Source organism: Lagopus leucura, unplaced genomic scaffold (assembly GCF_019238085.1).
Source record: "Lagopus leucura isolate 7727_CA_CO unplaced genomic scaffold, USGS_WTPT01 Super-Scaffold_100002, whole genome shotgun sequence".
NCBI classification, from domain to species: Eukaryota; Metazoa; Chordata; class Aves; order Galliformes; family Phasianidae; genus Lagopus; species Lagopus leucura.
Genome location: NW_024962263.1, coordinates 1,652,569 through 1,675,276, shown reverse-complemented (window position 1 = coordinate 1,675,276; position 22,708 = coordinate 1,652,569). Strand labels below are relative to the sequence as shown.

The 22,708-nt window shown below is 39.1% G+C and overlaps 1 protein-coding gene across 2 annotated transcripts in view; it reads left to right on the top strand.

Moving 5' to 3' along the window:
• Positions 1 to 22,708, top strand: part of CTDP1 (CTD phosphatase subunit 1) — a 101,366-nt gene that overhangs the window by 5,398 nt on the left and 73,260 nt on the right. For both annotated transcript variants that reach the window (XM_042869432.1, XM_042869433.1), the window contains exons 2-8: positions 4,283 to 4,366; positions 7,395 to 7,488; positions 8,846 to 8,974; positions 9,485 to 9,635; positions 14,437 to 14,527; positions 15,634 to 15,800; positions 16,948 to 18,030. In XM_042869432.1, the coding sequence (XP_042725366.1) occupies positions 4,326 to 4,366; positions 7,395 to 7,488; positions 8,846 to 8,974; positions 9,485 to 9,635; positions 14,437 to 14,527; positions 15,634 to 15,800; positions 16,948 to 18,030 (1,756 nt within the window). In that variant the 5' untranslated portion in view covers positions 4,283 to 4,325. The remainder of the gene's footprint in view (positions 1 to 4,282; positions 4,367 to 7,394; positions 7,489 to 8,845; positions 8,975 to 9,484; positions 9,636 to 14,436; positions 14,528 to 15,633; positions 15,801 to 16,947; positions 18,031 to 22,708) is intronic.

The following is a 22,708-nucleotide window of genomic DNA, read 5'->3' as shown; positions in this document are numbered from 1 at the left end:
TTGAAAAATTGGTGCTATGAAACTAGAGTCCCGTATAACAGAAGCTGTGGTTGGTTGTTACAGTAAGTTGGGCTTTAGGGCCCTTTGAGGTGGTTCTAAGTGCTGCAGCCGCACACCACAAAGTGGTGCTCTGGTGTAAGTTAAAAACATCACTTTTGCAAAAATTGTGGGTAAATTAACCTGCAGAAGCAGGCTTCAAGTTGAATGAGATTTTGCTTGTTTGCCAATCTTGTCAAATGACAGCTAAAATACTGTGCACAACCATGTGGTGGAGATTGGTTGGATGATTCAATTGTGCTGGGTGTTAATAATCACGAACCTAGCATGTTTTCGTTTTTACCTATTGACAATTACTTGATGATAATCTCTTGAGCATGCTGCAAAACTGGTAGGGGCAGAGGCTTTTAGTTTGTAGGAACCTTATTTTGCTGTAGTAGTGCAACTTTGCATCTTGTGCTGTTCATTGTTAAGTCATACGGTGTCAAATTGAGGTCAGCAGCTTTAAGTGACAACTGTGGCAACTTGGGGGTTGTTTATGACTGTTGTGGTATTTCTTTATCCCAAACTGATCTGAGGAATGCACAATTTTTTGGGCTCTTCATTTATGTAAGTGACATGCAAGCAGGAGGCAGTAGCTTTATGGCATATGAGCAGTCAGTTTTTCCATTTGTACATCTGACAAATCACACTGTAAGTACTGTGGTATTGCTTGGTTCCTTTGAAAAGACTTAAGACAATTAAAAGGACTATCAAGACAGAGCCATGACTTGATTTCCCTGGCATGGAGGTGTTCAGCTAGCGCTGAACAAAAAGGCAAGGTAAATGCTAATGGCAGTGACCTCTCTACTGTAAGGAGGCTGTTCTGTGGGGTGAGTTGCTGATGCTGCCTCCATCCTCCATGGCTACTAGCCATTTTCTATAAATGCTCGCAACACTGTCATCTTTTCCCCTCAGTGGCCTTGCTGCCTTTGTTTTTCGTTGCTGGAAATGTGTGATTATGCTGGAAAGGCTGATACAAAAAAAAAAAACAAAAAAAACTTTAGGAGGGTGTTTTTTGTTTGTAGTCGCCTTGCTTCAGTGAACTGTTGCAACTGAGACGTGGCAAATTGGATCACAGATGAGACAACCTTCTATTCTGACTTTCCCGTTGAAATTAACCTACCTAGAAGTATAGCCATGGTTGCATTCATTACGGACTTGGCATGTTTTTGAGTTAACACTAATGACCAGGCCTTAGGATTAGTACTGGCATTGACTTCCTCTGTTAATGAGAGCAAAATGCTGATATCAAATTTCATGAAAGCTTTCCTTCCACCACGCTTTTTCAATCAGCAGCGTGAGAAAACAGGTACTTTTAAAAGGCTTATTTTAGAAATAGACAAGATGGATAAGTTTGGGAGTGCTGTGAGAGCAGTGATGGCCTCAGGGCTGTCCTTTGCATCCTGATGCCATTAGTAAATGTTTGTCCCTGACCATGATTATTGCAACACAAATAACATGTTGTTGCTGTTGCACATTCAGTGTCTGTTTCTGATTTACAGACACACCTGGGAAGAATGTGAATAAGATCCTAGAGTGAGTTTCCTTATTTCACAGAATCACTTCAGTCATTGTATAGATGTGTCTATATATATGTGTGTGTGTGTCTATATATGCAATAGTGTGCACAGTCCATATTGGTGCCTTGTTGCAATCCTTCAGTTATCTGGGTGCTATTGGAGTGACCTAGCCCCTCTCACCCTATCACACATAAAGCATGTGCCATTCCCAGCCCAGTTGCTCTCCCCAGTGCCTGGTTTGCTAACTGTCAGCTCTGCAGATCTGGAAAAAGGCTTTTTGGAAGGGGACTGTATTTTTCTCTGACAGTTTTCCTTCGAGTATTATTGCTTAATGAGCTCGTGGATTCTGCTTATCACCAAGTGGTTCCTGAAGAAGTTCTCTGAGGAAAAAGTAAGGTGCTGTTAATACTGCCAGCAATAGAATGTATTTGAATGTAGAGGGGATTAATTTCTCCTGCAGAAGTGGAGTAGGGAGCAGCTCTTTTCTTTTAGCAGGTTTCTGACATGAGCTGGACGATAAAAGAAGCAGAAACCCAAAGCTCTTTGGTGTGTGCAGCCATTTAAGACAGATATGCAGACTTCTGTTCAGAGTGCTTATGTCTGATAGTCGACTTGGATCTTGGCTCTTATATTTTGAGAATCAGCAGCTAAACAGTAAAGGGAATGTTTCCGGATCTGAGATTCACAAAAGCCACTTTGAGTTCCACAGTATGCTTGTAGCAAATCTACTTTTTAATGTACATTTACAATACGTGCTAAAACGTAAGTGGGTGAAGTGTTTCAATGTGCTTGAGTAGAGCTCAGGCCTTCTTTCAGCAGTTAGTATATGTTGTTGGTTTGCGTTTGTTTTCCTCTGGGAGAAGTCTGCTTCAGATCCTGGCAGCTGTGCTTGGAAGTTTGCTCAGCTCGGTTGTACAGTGCTAACAAGTTCGCTGGTGCTCCAGAGTTCTTTCTCTGTCCTTTGGCTTAGATTGCGGTCAGGTGCTTTTGAACTCTAGTGAGCATCAGAAAATTAGATGTTCTGGTCGTGTTTACATGTGCACGAACAAAACTGGTTATTAGTGGTGTCGTTGAGTATGTGACAAGTTAGGGAGGTGATGCTTAGGAAAAAGTATCTATGAGTAATTTAGAAGTCCTAATTTTTTTTTTTTTTTAATAAGAATCCCTCCTCTGAGATCATAAGTTTAACGTGAACAGAAACTTTTGCATGTCCTAATTTATATCGCACCTTAGCTCAGGATTATACCAGCCCCTTGATGATGTTACGTCAGATGCAAGGTAGAGAATGCCTGAAGATGCTTCTGCTTTTCAAGGTTGCATGAAGTGACCACCAGGCTATTGAAAACAATTAAATGGGCACTCAGTTACAATATAGTTGGTCATTGTAAACTTTCATGCACGTTTCTGAGTCTTTAGTTGATTTTGAAGGGTTTTCTTGGAGTGTTCCAGTGTCTGTGTAACCTCAGGTTCGTGCACTGAATACAGTGTAGATAAAGTTGAGCAGTTCTGGCTTGCTCCTTAGTGTGAGCCAGGAGCCTGAGTAAGGCAGATGAAGAAGGAACTTCAGAGATGAACCAAGGTAAAGGAGAGCGAGGCAAACCTGTTTGTAAAAGTGAGGAGAAGGGAGGGTGAGTTAAATGATGGAGCGTGTATTTGGGGAGATGAGAGGAGAGCTGAGTAAGCAATAAAGAAAAGTTGCCTATAGTGAAGGATCACTCTTTTGTCTTCTTGTGAAGACCCACTGACTGCTTGTGTTCTATGAAATATATACACTATTTGAAAAACAGAGGTCCTAAATGGTTGCAGAGGAAGACAAGATATAATTGCCAAGCAGATGATGGGCCCCCGTGTGGAAGGATCTGATCTGCCCTTTTGTAAATGAAAACACTAGCAGCAGGATGGCATATGAAAGCTTTTATTTAAGTACACCTGATCTGAATCTAGTTTCCACAGATGGGGGGAAAAAACCCAGCATGTGCAACAACTGCAGTTTTGTTAGCAGTTGTCAGTCCTGGTCACTAGGAGACTTGCAGCACAGTGGAAGCAAGCCATTGCATGTGTTGTTGGAAAGGAGAATTGTTGGAACTTTCAAATGCACAGTACTTAAATTTATGAGCGAGAGATGTGAACAAAGATAAAGGTTTCTTTCATGGTGCTGCTGTCTTGCTGCAATGCACATTTGAAACCGAAGAGAAGACACTTTCACTCAGAAGTTGGTTATAGAACTGGCTTTTTTTTTCCTTGTTCTGTGTTTTTGAAAACTTAGAGGGATGCAACAGCAGTGGTCATGCAGTTGGAGAAGCTTTGTGGTATCTGAACTAAATGTGACTGTTATGCTTAATCCTTAGGACTTCTTTTAAACTCTGTTGAAGGAAATGGGAGGAGTGTCTTGTAGTGACTGTTCAAGTACTTGAGAGAGTAACAGAAGCACAGCAAAACACTTCTGTGAAAAGACTGAAATAATTCATGTTCTTCCATGGCATAAGAAAATCACAAACCAGGATGAAATCAGTATAGAAACATTTATGTATTTGATTTTCAGTAGTACATAAATGGGCAGTTATATCTAGCTGAGTATAACCTGTTTCTGTACAAAGAAGGCTTCTGTCCCTTTTTTCCTGCGCTGAGGCCAAAAGCACGTATCTGGCTTTCAGTTTTCAATCAGTAATCTAGGTATCTGAAATTAACATGCAATAAATTGGATGCTTGTATCTCTTTTCCAGGGGTGTCTTGGTGAGACTGGAAGGATGTAGCCATCCGGTGGTTATGAAAGGTTTGTGTGCAGAATGTGGCCAGGACTTGACTCAGTAAGTATTACAGCTCGCTTTCTTTTGAGCTTATCCTTGCTTGTGATTAGGAATTCACATTCCTTCTGTCATTTGCTTTGCTTCTATGTTCTGATCCTTAGTAGTTGTGAACCATATCTGTAAGTACACCTGTGAAGTTGGAGTAGTAACTAGTAGGGAGAGAGGACAGTATTCACACTGCCCAGCATAGTCAGGGCAACGTAATTTTCAAATTTCAGCATAAAGCACTCTTTTTAAAAAGGAAAAAAAAAAGTTTGGACTATCTAGTGAAATTCTTGCTTTAAATTGAGTGACCTGAGCATGTTGTTTCACAGTCACATCATTAGTAGTGTCATTATATTAAGAAGTGTATTTCTGAAGTGAGAAATTGGTATTCATAGGCAAAAACTGGTGTTTCTCATGGATAAAGTCAGTGTTCAAAGAAACTGGCAAGGGCTGTGCCATTGTTGCAGGCTGCTGTAATGCACTGTTTACACAAGGCACTTGTTTTGTTAACCTGAAGCAGATTTTCAAATACGTGACCTATTTCTACGTTGCTGTGGTCACAGATGCATTGTTTGGAACTATATTGACTTGTAACTATTACAGAGATTCATAACTTGGAATGCAAGCCAATAAGAGGCCACGTGGTACTTGAGGTACAGCTGTGGTGCACATCTACAACTCTGTCAACTGCGTATTTTCTCTCTTTTGGTGAAGATGAATGTAGGGAAGCTTACTATCTTAGGGAGAAAACGTCAAGAGTGTAAATGTGAAGGTGTAAATTGTCCTTGTTGTGTGTCCTTTGCTTTTTGTATGTCTGTAACAGGGGAGCTGAGAGGCAGAAGTTGTGTTGACCATGACATAAACATGAGAATTTCATCTGTGCAGGTGTAAATAACTGTGGGAAAGGATCGGTGTAATTCATGTCACCTTTCTTCATTTGCAGTGTGTCTGAATGACAGCTAGCTTATCTTTAGTGCTTTTAACTTAAGGCTTTAGAATTGTTTTCAATTTTTTATGAAATACTCTGCTGTGGAACTAAGGGAATTTAAGCCTTAGGCCAAAAAAGCAAATACGAAATTTGATTTTCTTCTCCTTTGTTCTCTCATTGCTTGTACAGTTGGTACAGAGAATGTTTCTTATGCAAATTACTAATTCAGCATCTGTTTTCAAAAATGAACTGAATGGTAGACCGGATTTTATAAATGAACATTGAGTGCTCATTCCCTTCGGAAGGAAATACTGGGGTTTCTTTTTAATTCATTGTCATCATTAGGGATTATTTTTGAGCAGTATACCATAAACCAGAATAAACACACTGAATATTGGAAGTCTTAGAGATTATGTAGCCCAGATAGTGGTAGGATGTAACTTTAAATGAAAACTTGATGGTTGATGTTTTATAGACAAGTACTTGGCACAAAGCAAACCTAACATGAAGTTTGGAAAATAGCAAATAAGACTTTTCCTGCCCTGAAGGAATGCTTGAATTAAGGCTGAAATATAGTAATGTCTAAATGTTGCTATTATTTCATGAAAATCTGTACAAATTTGGGTTTTTTGGTGTATTCAGTTTTCTCAATATAGTCTGCATCAGAGAGCATCTTTATTTTACACAGAATTTCTTACACCTTTGGAATGAGGCATTAGATCAGTTTAGATTAGTCAGGCACTGGAATGGCTGCCCAGGGAGGTGGTGGAGTCGCCATCCCTGGCAGTGTTCAAGAGGCGTCTGGCTGAGGAGCTACGAGAGATGGTTTAGTAGCTTGTGGCACTGATAGGAATGGGAGGGTGGTTGGACTGGATGATCTTGCAGGTCGTTTCCAACCTTGTGATTCTGTGATTCTGTAATCTGAGCCTACATCACAAGGCAGTTTAAAAGCATTGTTGCTTTTTTTTGCTTGAAGAGAAACCAGTACAGACAGTTCACCAGCAGCCTGCTAGGTGTTAACCAGCAGTGCATCCTTTCCATTACACAATTTCTTTGCTTGTTTGAGTGGACCAAATGATATCTCTCTCTTCCCTGGATTCAGGTAGTGCTTCCAAATGCTGCAGTACTGTAGAAACATGTCTGTATGTGACTGTTTCTTTGTCACTGCTTAAAGGCCCCAGCACAGGTGAAGGATACTCTTTTTTTCTTGGGAACTTGTGTAAATTACTTGGTGCTGCGTTCTCATGAAATGAAAACTGGAGTTTAACTTTAAAATGAAGTTTAACTTTGGCTGTAGATACAAAACTTTGTCCTTGATTGGAGAGAGGTACATAAAAGAATCAAAAGATGTGTGTGTCACGCAGCACTGAGTTTGTACAGTGATTTTTCTAATGTTGATGAGTCAGAAATAAGTCTTAAAAAATGGTTGTTCACAACAAATTTGTTTGCTGCAAGCTAGGAATGCTGAAACAGTGTGGAGTTGGTTGGTGTGTTTTAAGGAACTTCATACTTGTACATGCTTGTGTGTAGATGTACTCATCACACATATCCTCTTACATACATGATTTTGAGTGCATGTGTATAGTATGTGCATACATAAATAGAGGCACCAACTCGGTGGTCTGTGGCTCTTCTTTTGAAGCAGCAGTCAGGTATAAGTTGCTCTGCTACACACAGAGTAACTTTGTATATGGTTTGCATGGATTGATTTCATAGTCCAGCTTGCAGGAGTAGGTAATTGTGTGCTAAGCGTTTGCAAAAAGGGAAAGTAAGTTCTAAGGGTGAATGGTTTGGTAGCTAACAACTTATAACTCATCACATTGATCAATGTGTAGACGCTTTCTTCACCTTGGTGTCTTTATATATGGCTGTACAGAACAACTAATTACATTGAATTCTTCTGCAAGGTTTACATGGAGAGCTTCTTTGATACATTTATACATTTTGTTCAGTAACTTGCATTAACAATAACCTGAAATTAGGGATGAGGCAAAACTGCTCTTAATCATTCAGTGTTCTGAACGTGACTGCTTCAGTACTGCAGGCTTTACTGCTCAACTTTTAATTCACTTCACTTTTGCTCTCTTCTGATGCCTCTTTTCTCTTTATGGTTAGGATTCGAAGCAAGAATGGAAAACAGAATGTACCATTATCCACAGCAACTGTGTCTATGGTTCATAGTGTCCCAGAACTGAAAGTGAGCTCTGAGGTAAGTATAATTCTTCTTTCCATGTTCATAACCTTCATTTTAGGTTAACAGCTGAAAAGTTGAATTATAGCTTATTAATTATATAATTATTTTCTTCAACATTCTTACATAAAGTGTAAGGGGACGTTTGATGATGAACATCAGTAGCCTAGAGGTTTTTGTGTTTATGCTTATGCAGATTGATTGTATCAGCTTTTATAGTATTTCTTTTGGGCCTGTGTGCTGAGAATAGATGCTTGTGTGATAGTACATAGGAAATACGTTACTTAAGTGTTTGTGTTTGTGTGTCAGAAAACTGACAGCTTGTCAAAAGTTCAGTTGTTACTGTTGTGTGTTTGAAGTTTGCAGTGTCTGTGAAACCTAGCTTCACCATGGTCAGTCAGGAGCCCCGAAATTGGGCCTAAGAGATGTAGTCAAGACACGTTCTTTACATCTTACCTCCATCTTAAATTTACTTCCTTACCTTTTCAGAGGTTCCACTTAGATGAATTATCAAAATGTTCTTGTTCAACATTTAGATTATTTAGAGAAAAAGGCATGATTATTTTAAAAATAAATATCCTATTAATCTTTCCTAGCAAATTCATGATTTACTTTTATTTCTTTACTTTGTTGATGCTTGCTCTCTTTGTTTTTTGTTTTTTTTTTGCAACTCCTCAAAACATGCCAGTGAGAAGAAGTGTGGAGTAGAAAGCAGCTAGAAACCATCCTCATTGCAGAGGAATGTTTCAAAGGGCAGTTTGTGTTTGACCCCTGCTTCTTCAGTATATTCTACTTTACTTCTAGGTTACTGTCTGGTGGTACTGCAGCTTACCATTACAAGTGGCTAACGTGAGCGCAATGCTTTGAATGGTTACAAATACACAGAAAAGAAGCAGACTTCAGCTCAAATTACAGGAACGAGAAGGTTTTGCATAGGGTTCATGATAGAGCTGCATAGAGCTAAATAATGCAAACGTGTCTGATGATTTGTTCTTTAATTGATACGAAATTGCTGAACATAGTAGTCAGATTTTCAGAACTACTGATGAACTTCTTATTTGTGTACCTCAGAACTCAGTTCTGGTCTTCAAATGATTAGGTGGATGTTTGTTATGTATGTACATGAACGTTGTTCTGAGTTCATTGATTACAAGTTGCTCCTGTCACATAGATCAGCATAGACATTAGGGATATATATTTCTTTTCTGTAGGAAAAGTTGCTGACATGGCTGCCATCTGGACAGTGTTACTATGTGTTAATGCCTTTGCAGCTAGTTTATAGCAGCATTTCTTCTCAGGTTCACAATATAAGGAGGCCAGTAACCCTAGTTCATTTATTGTAAACTAAGCTTACTCTATGAATGCTTTGTTACAGCAAGCTGAACAGCTGGGAAGAGAAGATCAACAACGACTACACAGAAATCGGAAACTAGTGCTTATGGTAGATTTGGATCAGACACTGATCCATACTACAGAACAGCACTGCCAGCAGATGTCTAATAAGGTATGTGTTTGGTGTTAACTTCCAAACCAGAGTCATGATAGAAATATTTCTAAAAATATTAAATGATGGCTCTTCTAAAACAAAATAAAAAATAACAAGAGCAATAATAATAAAAATACTGTGTGGTTAAATAGATAAAACTAACTGAAGAATAATAAAAAAGGTGAGGAACATGTTCTGTGAAATACTCCTTTTTCTCCCATCTCTATTTAAAGTGATAGCTTTTCCTCATTTGTGTTTCTTTTCATTTTTACGTTCCAGTTACTTTGAGCAAAAAAATGTTCAGGTAGTTATTTTTAATGTGAGCCTTTCTTCCTCTACAGCTCACAGACTGAATACGTGGTTAGGACAGGTTTGGGTTTTTTTTCCTCCGCATAATCTTTGTGGTAAAAACTTGTTTTAGCCTACTTGTATGAATTAAAATAGTGGAAGTGATGGGAGAGGGTACTTTTTGAATGCTGGCACTACTGTTTGGCAGTTTGATAACATAAAACGTGCTTTTTCTTCCAGGGCATATTTCATTTTCAGTTAGGTCGAGGTGAGCCTATGCTGCACACTCGTTTGCGTCCTCACTGTAAGGAATTCCTGGAAAAAATTGCCAAGCTGTATGAGCTGCATGTTTTCACATTTGGCAGCAGACTTTATGCACATACAATTGCAGGTGAGTAGTGTATTATGTTTAGCAATGGCTCAGTAATCTGACTTCATACTCACGTGACTTATTTTCTTTTGGTGATTGTTTTCAACTATTTGTTCTTTAGTTTCGCACAAAATAACTCATGTATGCTCCTGTAAGCAGAATTCTCATCTTAGAATTTAGGTGCTGCGTGTGTATGGCCTGTAATTTTAGCAGCAGTCCCTTTTTTCTCATATCTGATGCGTGGTGGTGATACTGTTTTTTGGTTTTTTGTTTTTTTTTTTTGCTTCCCTGAAAAGTTAAGGGATCAGATTGTGGCATGGCAACTATTGCCTTCCTATTTAATTAAGAAATCACACAGATGAGCTCTAACAGTGATCTCCAACATCTAAAAGATCTAGATAAATAGGTAGACAGATAGCTCTAGATGGAACTGCTGCTTTAGATCTTTATCTATGAAAATCCACAGTGTGGATCTCCTGTGGAGGAAATTTACTGTTTGCCTTCACCTGAGGAAGTTTGTCTGCTATATAAACTAAAAGCAATTCTGTGTTCTGTGTTGTGTACTGATATCTACTTTCTAGAGAGAAAAGCACAGATCTGACAGTATTTTAATGCATTATTCTCAAAAACTTGTAAATGTTTTCTCCTTGTAACTGTAAAATCAGCATTGAAATTCTAAAGCTTTTAGCAGTAGTAGGCTGTGGTGTGGGTCATTGTGTGAAATGTGTATTGTTCCTACATGCTTAAAAGTTAACCCACCTGATTCCATCACAAGTTAAGGTAATGAATGGTAGGGGTGTGATCATTTTAAACTATTTTTTTTAATTGGGGAAAAAAAAAGCTTTTACTCCATTCCTGAGCATTCCTTGACAGAACAGCATTCAGCGTTTTTTACCTCAGACTTCCTTCTATTAATAGCCTGTAAGTGTAATACAATGTCATTAAGGATGTTTAGGCTGTGTCTCCACGTGTCAAACTGTGTTTGCTGCTCTTCCATGTTACCTAGCTTACCCCATTCACCCTCGTTGCCTTTCACTTTTTTGTCACGTTGCTGTGATTGCCTTGATAAATGGTATCAATGAAAAGCAAGTATTTCTTATCAAGAAAGGAAGATTTCAAAGCAGAACTATTCTAGTTATCTGTCATAGTTCTCATAAGGAATTGTATAAACTGAGGGCTGTATGTGTGTTTAATATGCCATAGGAAATACTTATAATGACAAGATATTTCTGTTATTGAAAAGTGACAGCTATTTGTCATCCCCTCAAAATAAATTCCAGGAGAGACGTGTCCAAATGTCCACACTATTCAATATTGACAGCACTGTTTGAAGTTCTTCCTAAGGCTTTGTCAGTCTCACTATTGGAGTCCATGCTCTGTACTGCTGACGTGCAGTGCTTTTTTTGTTATTTTACCCCGCTCTCTTCCTTAGAGTGTGGCTATTTCCTTTAGCAAAACAGAACTTCTTGTATACTGAGTACTTACATACTGCATCTGGATACCTGACATAAGGGAAGTGGGTGGCCTACCTTCTTGAGTTGGATTTTGTGCCAAAACTTTTCCTTGGCCTAAGCTCTGAAGATGAATACCAAATAGTCAGAAGTCACACAGCAAATACCCTTCTGAGCAAGGGAGAAGGAGGAGCTGTAGAGGTAGCTAATAATGGTGATTGCTCTTATCTGAACGTGGTTCTGTTTTTGCTTATTTTCATCTCTGAGTAAAATTTGGATCACCCTGCAATCCCCATGCTGTCACAGACTGATGCTTACAGTGTGGCAAACATCTCTGTGGTTGTCATACTTGAGCTGTTCCATCTGTTCTATAGAGAAGTTAGCCACAAAATGAGCAAATTCATGTATTGCTGCTTTCAGACATTTCCAGGCTTCTGTATGTTACCTGCGTTTGTCTAATCTCATCGAATCATTCAAAACAGGGGAGGATTTTTGCAGTGATGATGGTAGTTTCTGCTGAAACACGTTGGTTTGGAGAGTAGAAGAATGTTGGTCGACCTTAAGCCCGTGCTGCCCTCCGATGCGCAAGGTGCTGTGGCGATGTGTTATTGCATACACACACCACCTGGGGGCAGTATCGGTTAAGGCATTTCTCACAGGAAGCAATAGATGGGGTGCGTGTTTGTTTTTAACTGCTATCCCACGTTACATAAGGAAAGGACTTCTAATAAAATGCCAGGAATCTTTTTGTGAGATTCCTCTATGCTTTCTCAGCTTCTCCATATACATCCTATATTATTTTCTTTGTATGAAATCCGTGGGACTTTGAGCTGCTGCTTCCACATCCTGGAGTGCTTTTCCCTCAGTTGGAAAGTAGATGACTGTTACCTGCTGGGTGGACTTAGCTGATATTTGCAGATATGGTTTCTACCTGCTCAAGTCATTTATCACTAACCTGTTCTTAATTTGGCACACTCGCACAGGGGTTTCTTGTATGCTAATGAAATAGTTTTGGGGTTTCTAATCTAAAAGAGTTTGTAGTATTTTTCTTCGTTATTATTTTGACCAGTTGGTACCTAATGAATGGAGTTATATCCAGCTGGCAGTCAGTCACGGATGGTGTTTCCCAGGGGTTGGTATTGGTGCCTGTCTTCTTTAGTATCTCTAGTGTTGATCTGTATGAGGGGGAGGTTGTGGCAAGCCAGGGAGGGGTTCAGCCTCTTCTGCCATGTAACTCATGATAGGACTAGAGGGAATGGCCTCAAGTTGCACCAGGGAAGATTGGGTTGGATATTAGGAAAAACTTTGTGAAAAAGTGATCAGGCACTGGAACGAGCTGCCCTGGGTGGTGGAGGAGTCACCATCCCTAGAGGTTTTCAAGGAACATGTTAATGTGCTGCTAAGGAATGTGGTTCAGTGGGCAGCATTGGTGATAGGTGGATGATTGGGCTAGACTTAGATTAGCTTTTCCAATCTCAAATGATGTATGAATTTGCGATTTTTCCCCGAAACCTAACAAAATTAAGATTGTGTTTATTACTTTGAATTTATTTGGTAAGCGACATCAAGCAAATAATGAATCATATGAAGAAGTTCTTTACAAGGCTGGTACTGTTTCAGCTTACTGCTATTCAGATACATTCGTTCTGAAAGGCCCAACTCTGGAGCATCACTGGTTAACAATATTTTCTGTATTGTCAGTGAATTATTAGGAGAGGAAAAAAAAAAAAAAGAAATGGTAGAATTTTCATTAAAGGTCCCTGGAATAGCTCTGGAACACCACTTCATGGGTAATCCCTAACAGTCAGGACTTACGTGTTTGGGCTGTTTCAATTTAATTTACTCTTTTCTGAACAGTTCTAGATAGACAGCAGTGCAACTAAATGGGTTTTGCCATATAAGCAGTACAGTCCAATGCACTGTAGAGTCCCTCTGTAGAGTTCGGGTCATTAGTAGAAGAGATGCTGGTTTGGAAAAAGAGCAACTTGTGTGACAGCTTATGTAGTTTGTCAAAGTATCTGTGTGTACAGCAATAAATCTCTGTAGCTAATTCTCTCAATTCATTATGCCTAGGTACTGCAAGGGTCTCACTACAGGGGATGATGCTACGATTTGCAGCAATTCTTAAGCATAGCCGGGTGAGTTAAGGTTGAACCTCTGTCCTTAACTCGGAATTTTCTTGCTTTTATGGGTTTTAAGTTATTCCAGTTACACAGTAATACATACACATCAACACTGTAGAAGTGACTACTGATGTTTTTATTATTTTTTTTATTTGTACCCTCTGTTTTAGAAGACCCAACTGAACATATGCCTGGGAGCTGGATTTTTTTTTCCCCATGGTTAAGAACGAAAAAAGAACATTCCTTGTGTAAAAATCTGAGCTCTTTGAAAGAAAATTAGTGTGGGTCTTTAGAGTCAGTAGTCATTTTGAACTCTTCTTCTGTCTAGAAGATGGCCACAACTGAAGTAGAATAAAGTCTTAACAAAAAACAAAACCACTAAGTATTTAGTGCTTTGTGTTATTCATACGAATAGTGAGAAGTTGAGCAAATTTGATGAGATTGCAGATTCAGGTTAGCATGCAATTTTGTAGCTGTGACATCTGTTCATGAAGACCAACTTCATTACTGAGGATAGGTTCAGAAGCATGTGCATGTGTGTTTGTACACCAAAGTCACTATTTTCCTAAATGATGGTATTTTGTCTTGCTTTAAAGTCAGCTAGCACAGCTTCTCCTATTTCTTTTTTCCCTTTTTTTTTGTTTTTCCCCCTATAAGAGTGCAGTCAGACTTGTAACTGCAACTGAGCATAAATATTTCAGTGAATCATAGGACCCACTCGTTGTGTGTGAAAGTACTGAAGTAGTGTTAGAGGTAAAACTTAAAACCTACAAATGCAAGAGCTCCGGCTGGAATGGTCCCATCAGCTGCCTGCTGTGCTCAAGTATTGCAGCACGTTGCCGACTCTTGTGAGACTTCTTTGCAGTCCCTAGGCATAATGAGCTGAGGAAAGCATTTAGCGTTAAAGAATCACCTGTAGAGGTATAAATGTAAGTTGCAAGAACGTGCATCTATCACCACTGTATTTTTCAGCCTGATCTGTTTGGATGTCACAAATCTAGTTGTTTTGGTATCAGATTTGTTGCTGTGTTGAAGGAAAGCGAGATGGATTTTTTTTTAAATGAATCCCACTGCATTCCTTACAAATCTGATTTGCTGTACGTAGCCTTAACTCCTGTAGTATCTCTTATCTCAAAATTGTCTCTTTGTTAAACTGCTGTTGCACAGATTAGAATAGCTGAATTATATGGAACATCTAAAAGGACCACATGTCTCAAGTGTTAATCTTCTACTCTCTTCTTTCAAAAGGATTTTTGGATCCTGAAAAGAAGCTTTTTTCCCATCGAATATTATCAAGGGATGAATGTATCGATCCATTTTCTAAAACTGGGAATCTTAGGTATGTATGTGAGTATCTGCATTAAACAAAACAGGACAAAGAGGCAATGCTGTCAGTTTGATAAAATGTACTTCCTCTGTAGTCAACACGTTCTTAATCCTTACCTGCCTCTTAAATATCAACTCTGCCTCAGTAAGACTGAGATGTTAGATATCGCAGCATTTCATCTGTTTGTGTTCTGTGGTGATGGAAAAGCAAGGATGTGAACCACTGATGTTATTTTTCTCTCACAGTTTGTATTCTCACGGTAGCTTTATCTCAGTTTTTTTTTATTGTGACCTTCTGTAATGACTTGCATTGAAGAATAGTAGAATACCTCAGTATTCTTAGTTCAGTTATGTACACTTAATATTCGGGCTCTCAGAAGTGCTGTGCATGTTGGAAGCTTCTGTTGTGCAGTGATGGAGGGTTATTTCTTCTTTTTTATTTTTTTTTTTTTGAAATTCATATTCTTTGAATTCATACTCAAGTCCAACCTCAGATTTTATCCTGATATTCTTTATTATGTGATAAGGACCCTTTTTTTCTTTTTTTTTTTTTTTTTCCAGAGAATGGATTTTTGGTTTTTCATAAAGCTGTATTAAAAATAACTGTGTGCTCCTCATCCTCATAGCAGATGAGAAGCTTTTCTCTTTTCTTGGTGTTTTCATATGCATGTGTCTTGATTACTGCACTGACTGGTTGATATAAATACTAATACTGCTTGCTTTGTCTTGCCATGAATAAGTCTACTTTCTTTAAAAGTATATTTATGTCTTTTTCTTACTTACAATCCAGGTGGATTACAAGTGGTGGTGTTATTTTAATCAGTGTAAAATGTGAAAACTAGACAAACTTTGTGATGTTTTGTTCTTGCTGCAACTTGGTAGTTCTTGCTTCTGGTCTATGGGATAAGGATTTCAGAACAGGCCTTCCCTTTTTAATTAACTTTAGTTTAAATACTGTATTCTAAATTTTGTAATTTTAATATAGCTGTCTTTTCTTTTTTTTTTTTTGTGAATTTGTCCACATCTTGTAGACATACCTATAATAAACAAAAAGTTCAGCAATAGTGTCAATTTCTAAACTGAATTCATTTTAACTATTTCAACTCTTTCGTTTCTTAGAGATCTCTTCCCATGTGGGGATTCCATGGTTTGTATCATTGATGACAGGGAGGATGTCTGGAAGTTTGCACCCAACTTGATAACCGTGAAGAAATACGTATACTTTCAGGGGATAGGTGATATTAATGCACCACCTGGATCAAGAGAAATTCAAATGAAGAAGAAAAGTAATTATTCATAATTCTTTTGTGTTTTATTTTTCAAATGCGATTGATTGTGTTTATTTCAGTACTATCACTGCGGCACTCAGGTGAGTGATCTTAGGCTATTGCAGCTGATACAGTGCTCTTGAAGCACGTGTGGAAGTAGCTCTGTAAACCTGGACTGTTTCTTAGTAGTTCCCTTTTGGTGAGACATTGAACAGGAGCAGAGCTTTAGTGGTAGCGTTTTGGTTGATACAGCTGAAGAGCTGCTGTTATTCTTTGGGGGGGGGGGGAAGTATTTGAAAGGCAATACAATAAGAAATGGTGTTGCTTTTTTCTAGTTCAGCCAAGGGGTTTTTTGTTTTGTTTTTTGTGTGTGTATTATTATTACTTAATATGATGCATTTTTCCCCCTTATTAAGCTTGAAATATCCAACATGGAAACAGTTATAATGTTATTCAAGCTGAAATAGGACATGGAGTCTTTTTTTTGACTGGTATCTCTAGGTACAGGGCAGCAGGGATGTGCACTCAAAAGTGGGACAAATTAGGATGGTTTATGATTTCGTCCTAGTCGCTCATTCCTATTCATTCCTGATCAATATCTGAGTGCACTGTTTGAACACCTACAGTTTCTTTATCTCCCTTTGTCTACAGATATCTTATGAAGACATATCCTAAAGCTTTTTCTGTTCTGAGTTCGTTACACTTGCTTGTGTTCCAGCAACATCTCAAATGAGCCTTGATCAGTATGTTTGTCTAGCTAAAACATGTATCTCTTTTGAACTCTAAACATGCAGATATTTTGCTTATGAAAATTAGGAAATCTATAAAAGTGATGGAAATTTATAGAGGGAATTCTTGTTGAGGTTCTGGGTTAGGGCCTTGTCAAGTGTAGTGGTTTTTTTTCTTCAGTAGCTTAATTTCTTCTGAGATGTAGTATGAAAGTCATGCTACAACATACGCCTTTTTTGTGCTTGCAAATTTGATGAATTACTTTTTAATTGTACTGATCATAAGTCATAATAACCTTACACAGCTTCTTTAGAAAGGTGAAGTGTGTTAATTCTAGTAGCAGTTGACTCCTGAAATATCTCAGCAGCCTTGAAAAGTTTAGTTCTCCGTACTGAGAAAACATGTATATGTTGTTTCTTTCTTTTGTGTGTCTTAGTAAACCACTCTGCTAAGGCAGAGGCACAGGATTCAGCAGTGACATTAGCAAAGGATGCTGATGAAGTGAAGAATGCTATCTGTATAGAAGAACAAAACAACGGTCTCAAGAAAGCCACAAAGGACGTGTGCCCTGCAAATGGAAACACTTCTGTAAGCAGTGAAACACCTGCATGTGATTTGAGCTCTCATGGTAAAGTTAATACTCAGGACTCTCTAAGTGACAGCACTGATGACAAAACAGACAGTGAGGTCACTAACAATTTGTCAAGTACTAAAGAATCTCAGATTTCTTCTGAACAAGTAGATAGGACGGTGTTAGAGAAACAGCAAACTCAAGAGAAAACGAGTGATTTGGACTTTGAACTGTCTAGTGACAGTGAGAGCGAAGGTGGATTGGATACCAGAAAGTCATCTACTTCTGTATCAGATAGTGAGAATGAGGAAAAGAGAAGCTGGAAGAAATCCAAACAACCTCTGCAGGACGAAAATCCACATCAAGGGAGTTGCACTGATGTGAGTGAGAAAAAAGATGGTCAGGTGAATCATTCTGAATGGACGCAATCTCTACCGAGTGAAAATATTCTTGACAAGACTGATACTGATGCTCAAGAAGAAAGTGAACAGGAGAGTGTTTGTGATTTGGGAAATGGGTGTGCAGACAAGAAAGAAGCTGAAACTGAGTCTCAGAATAGCGAACAGTCTGGAATTACAATGGGTGAGTCCTTAGACCAGAGTATGGAGGAAGAAGAGGAGGAGGATGATACAGATGATGATGACCATTTAATGCATCTCGAAGAGATCCTTGTGCGGGTTCACACTGATTATTACACCAAGTATGATAAATACTTGAAAAAGGAGATAGAGGAAATTCCAGACATCAGAAAAATTGTACCGGAACTGAAAAGTAAAGTGTTGGCAGATGTAACCATTATCTTCAGTGGACTCTACCCAACAAACTTCCCCATTGAAAAAACACGGGAACACTATCATGCTACAGCACTTGGAGCTAAAATTGTTAAGAATCTGGTACTGAGTGCTGATGATCCTGACAAAGCAACGCATCTCATTGCAGCAAGGACAGGTAGGTTTAAAAAAAAAAAAGTCAAGTTTTCTATCAGCTTTTTTCTCTGTGACAACTCATTCATTTCTTTGGGCTGTTTTTGTATAAGCTACAGACTTTAATGCAACAGGGATTAGGATTTAAATGAAAGAATTGATGTTAAATTATGAGTTAGGTGAGATATTCTTTAACATCTTTCTTTTTTTACTGCTTTTTGGTTGTGATTTGTTGAAAGGGAGACCCTCTAAATTACCTCTTATGTAGCATTTCATGTCGTCTTGGTTAAGAGCTGATGATACCAGGTTTTTGACTCTTATGTGTGTTGAGTAAAAGCTTTATGAACTTTTCTCTGTTACAAATATTAGTGATCTTGCTCTAATGCTGTAGTGATGACTTCCTTCTCTATTTCTCAGATTTAACCTGAAATGGTTATGTTTCATTTAGTATAAAATAAAAGTTATCTTAAGAGGCTGGAATCTGATGATATCTTGTCAGTCCTGTAATCTGCATGTTTTTGTCATTAACAGATATGAGAGCTTTGCATTAATATTTCTGCATTGTTAATTATTTTACGAAGCCAACTATTTTTACATTGTCCTAATAGATAAGGAAGTGCCATTGGTGAGCTTCACTGGAGGAACTAAGAGGCCATGACTTGCTTCCAGTCTAAATTCTTGTGTCCTTTCACCGGAGGACACAAAAGTATCCCTTACTGTTCACCTTAGAAGTTGCACGTGGCCCCTCACTGCAAGAAAGATATTGAGGCCCTGGAATGTGTTCAAAGGAGGGCAACAAAGCTGGTGAGGGGTCTGGAACACAGGCCATATGAGGAGAGGCTGAAGGAGCTGGGAATGTTCAGCCTGGAGAAGAGGAGCTCAGGGGAGACCTCATTGCTCTCTATAACTTCCTGAAGGGAGGTTGTAGTGAGCTGGGGGTCGGCCTCTTCTCTCGTGTCATTAGTGATAGGACCAGGGGGAATGGTTTCAAGCTACGGCAGGGGAGATTCAGGCTGGACATGAGGAAGTATTACTTTTCAGAAAGGGTGGTCAGGCACTGCAATGGATGCCCAGGGAGGTGGTGGAATCACCGAGCCTGGGGGGGTTCAAGGAAAGGCTGGATGTTGTGTTGAGGGACGTGGTTCAGTGGCAGCTATTGGGAATAGGTGAACGGTTGGACTGGATGAGCTTTTAGGTTTTTTCCAACCTTGGTGGTTCTATGATTCTATGATCTGAGTATCTAGTGATCAAAAATATGGGATCTAAAAGTAGAACTGCACAGATGATCATCAGTATAATGCGATATGCTAATAAGCTATTTTTGATACATTAGTGTAAACAACAAAGCGTCTTTGCAAGGTTAGTGTAAACCTACTTCATATTGGTTATCTCCATATGGAGCTCTTCTGACAAAATGTTTTTTATTTAGGAAGGCTTTATCAAAACTTCGTTTAGCAAAACTGCAGCAAGAAGAGACATCTGTGTGACCTGCACTAGGTGGTTCCTGAATATGGCTGTACGTTGCATGCAACTATTATGTGATGTGTCAGACTGTTAGGATAAATGTGCATGAATCCAACACCATCCCCTGTTCCCACATCTCTGGAGGAAAAGCTGTTACTTGAGATTAGGTTAAGTTGCACAGCAAGAGAAAATGAGAAGTAGTTGAAAATGGTTTTTGTCTTTGAGGCATCCAACAGGTTGGGGGCTGGGGAGCAGTATTACATATGGAGAGACATTTTGTGTTCTGTTTTGGGGAGAGGGGGCTTAAGCAAATTCTTTGCTGCCTGCACATTCTTAGTGATGGCCCACTGATGTAGATCTTAGTATAAACTATTTTATCTTTAGATTTTCAGTGTATTATTTTTAGAGTATTTGAATCAAAGCTATTATTATTTTTCACTGAGCAGTTCATGTTTTCTGACTTCATGCCAAGACCTGGACTCTCTTATAGGATGTTCTTGTGTTGTTGTTGTTGCTCTTGGTATTTAAAACAGGAAAATACATTCAAATATTGCAAGTGAATTAAAGCTAGAAATAGCAGGAGCAATGCCACTCGTGAATTGTTGGGCTGAAAAACATTTATTGTCAGTATTTGGAAGCTGACCTGCATCTTTACTAAGGAAAAGTAATTGCATCCATTCAAAGCAAGTATAACTTGGAGGTCTTTTCTGCCTGACAGGCAAGGCTATTGTCATCTCTCATCAGCACTCTAATTATTGCTGTAACAATGGCAGTGAGATAGGGATATTTAGAGTGACAGAACTATGTTCTCCAATTTCTTTTTCATGTAGGATTTTCACTGTGTGTAGCTTTGCTGTTGTGTGGGAGAAGTTCATTCCTGTTTTTCAACTGAAGACCCCCTCACATTTGTTTAGATTGGAGGGTTTTGGTTTTTTTTTTTTGCTGTATCCTAATTTCATGAGGGAATCTCTGAAATTTAATCAGATTTTAAGGATATAAATTGTGTCCTCTGAGTTGGAGTTGTGATAATTCAGCTGTCAACATAATTTTCATACTGATTCTTGTGTGGTTAGAAGGCAAATCAGGCAAGTCTTTATTTGCTGCAGGTAAGCCATGCAAATAGAAACATCTGAAACTCTGCTTCCTATCTAATTGCTTGTGAAATGGTGGAGGGGAGCACATTCCTTCTGTAGTGTTGCTTGCAAGCTTGTGTCTTCAGTGCTGAAACTAGACGAGTTGTTCTCCACCGGCACCACCCTGCACCTGGCCATGGAAGGTGATGTTGAAGCATAGCTGTCAGCATGGTGTTTCTGCATGATGCCACTAAGAATGGCAGACAGCACTCAAACCAAGAAAGTTAAGCTACGTGATGACTGCTCTTTAGTTGAGCATGTAAGATGGCATGTTCAGCACTTGTGGGGGTAAGCAGTGCTAGCTTGAGAGTGATGAACAGAGGAAGGACTTATCGAACAAAATAGGAAGGGGAAATCAGTGTGAAACGGTGCACCCCCAAGACTGGGAGGGCTGAGGGAAGGTTTCCCCACCTGTGAACATAGCACAATTAATTGCTCCATCTGCAAAGCAAATAGTTGCTATTTGGGGTTGTATTTACAGTGTCCTTGCAGCCTGCTGCAGTGAAAAGTTTAAATTTGTTTGAGTATGTGTATGATTGTTTTTCTGCAAACAGGCAGTTAGTTTCTTTCCAGTACAGATACTGCAGATTCTAAAAAATGAATAAATGCTTGTTCTTAACTAGAAAACAGAGTCTTAATTTTCTCTTTGATAGGGAGGAAAATACTATCTGCCTGGATTACCGGCCATCTAATCAGCTTTCCTAAATCTAAGTGACTGAGAAAAGGCTACCATGTAATTCTTCCCACTCTATTTATATGCCACATAAATCTTACTTCATTTTTGTGAAACATCTGTTCTTTGATCTGAGCAACAGTGAACAGCACTGCATAATTAGGTATAGCCACACACACACACTTGGCTAACCATTTGCTGCAATGTTTCATAAATCTTGTTATGAAGGCTGCTCCGAAAGTAATGCCTCCTGTTTATTGTGTTGGCCTACAACATCAGAGGCAGATGTTGGTGGGATGGCAGTAGGGGTTGAACCTTCCTGACAGTATTCCATTGCACGTCGTTGCTGCGTGACAGATGGCAGCAGAGGGGCACTCTGACAAAATGGCATCTGGCGTGGAAGTGTGCATGAAGCAAAGGTGTGTCCCCGAATTCCTCAGTGTGGGGGGGAAAAATAGCACCCACTGGCATTCATCAACACTTGTGGAATGTTTATGGGGATCAAACTGGATGTGAGCACAGCAAGGCAGTAGTTAATGTGTGTCAGCAGTGGCAACAGCAGGTCACCTGCTCTGGTGCAGAGTTTTCTGAACACAGCATGCAGGCTGTTCTTCATTGCTAGCAAAAGCAAATAGCTGTGGTGTGTGAGAATTTGCTCTAGTGTTATTCCAGTCTTTGTATCTGTTGTAGTTTCCATGGAAGAAGATAAGAGGCATTACTTTCAGAGTGACCTATGTATGTTGCTTCCTGAACAAACGGAAGATACTGTAGTTGATTTTTAAGCTAAGTTTTTGCTGTTGAAGAAGGTAAAAGCTATTCCGGTCATTTGAAAATCCCTCTGTTACGTAGAAATGGGTATAATTCAGTCTGGGCCCTTAACTTTTCTTTTTTTAAATTACATTTCATTTTCTGCCTCTTCCCATGTTTTGAAAGCTATTTGGGAATCAGTTCATTATTCTTGGTGGCTTAGTATATGTTAAGGTTGTTTAAAATGTCATTTGCCATATGACCATATCTCCTTCTATTCGTCCTCATCTATCTTCTTAATGCTTATGGCTAAGACTAGCTTGGAGATGCTGAGAGAACAGAGAAAGCTGCCAACTGATCACCTGGTTATATAAGCTGCCCTCAGGGTACACTGACTTCCTAATGTTACAATTTGAGGGGTCTTCTGAGAGTGAATTCTTAAGTGTACTTTGGCTAACCCTGGAGCAGTCTCAAGCTTGCACGCTCGATTACTTTAGGATGAAATTGAATTGGAAAGTGCAAATGAATGAACAGTCAAAGGTATTTGGTCTCTGGGACAAAGCAGAGCTAAGCCAAAGCAAAGGTCCATGAAAGCTGATGAGGTGCACATCTTTCCTCCAGCTTCTGTTCTGCTCTGCTGGGCTGTTTGGTAACGAGGACGTGGCCAAGTACGCCGTATAACATTT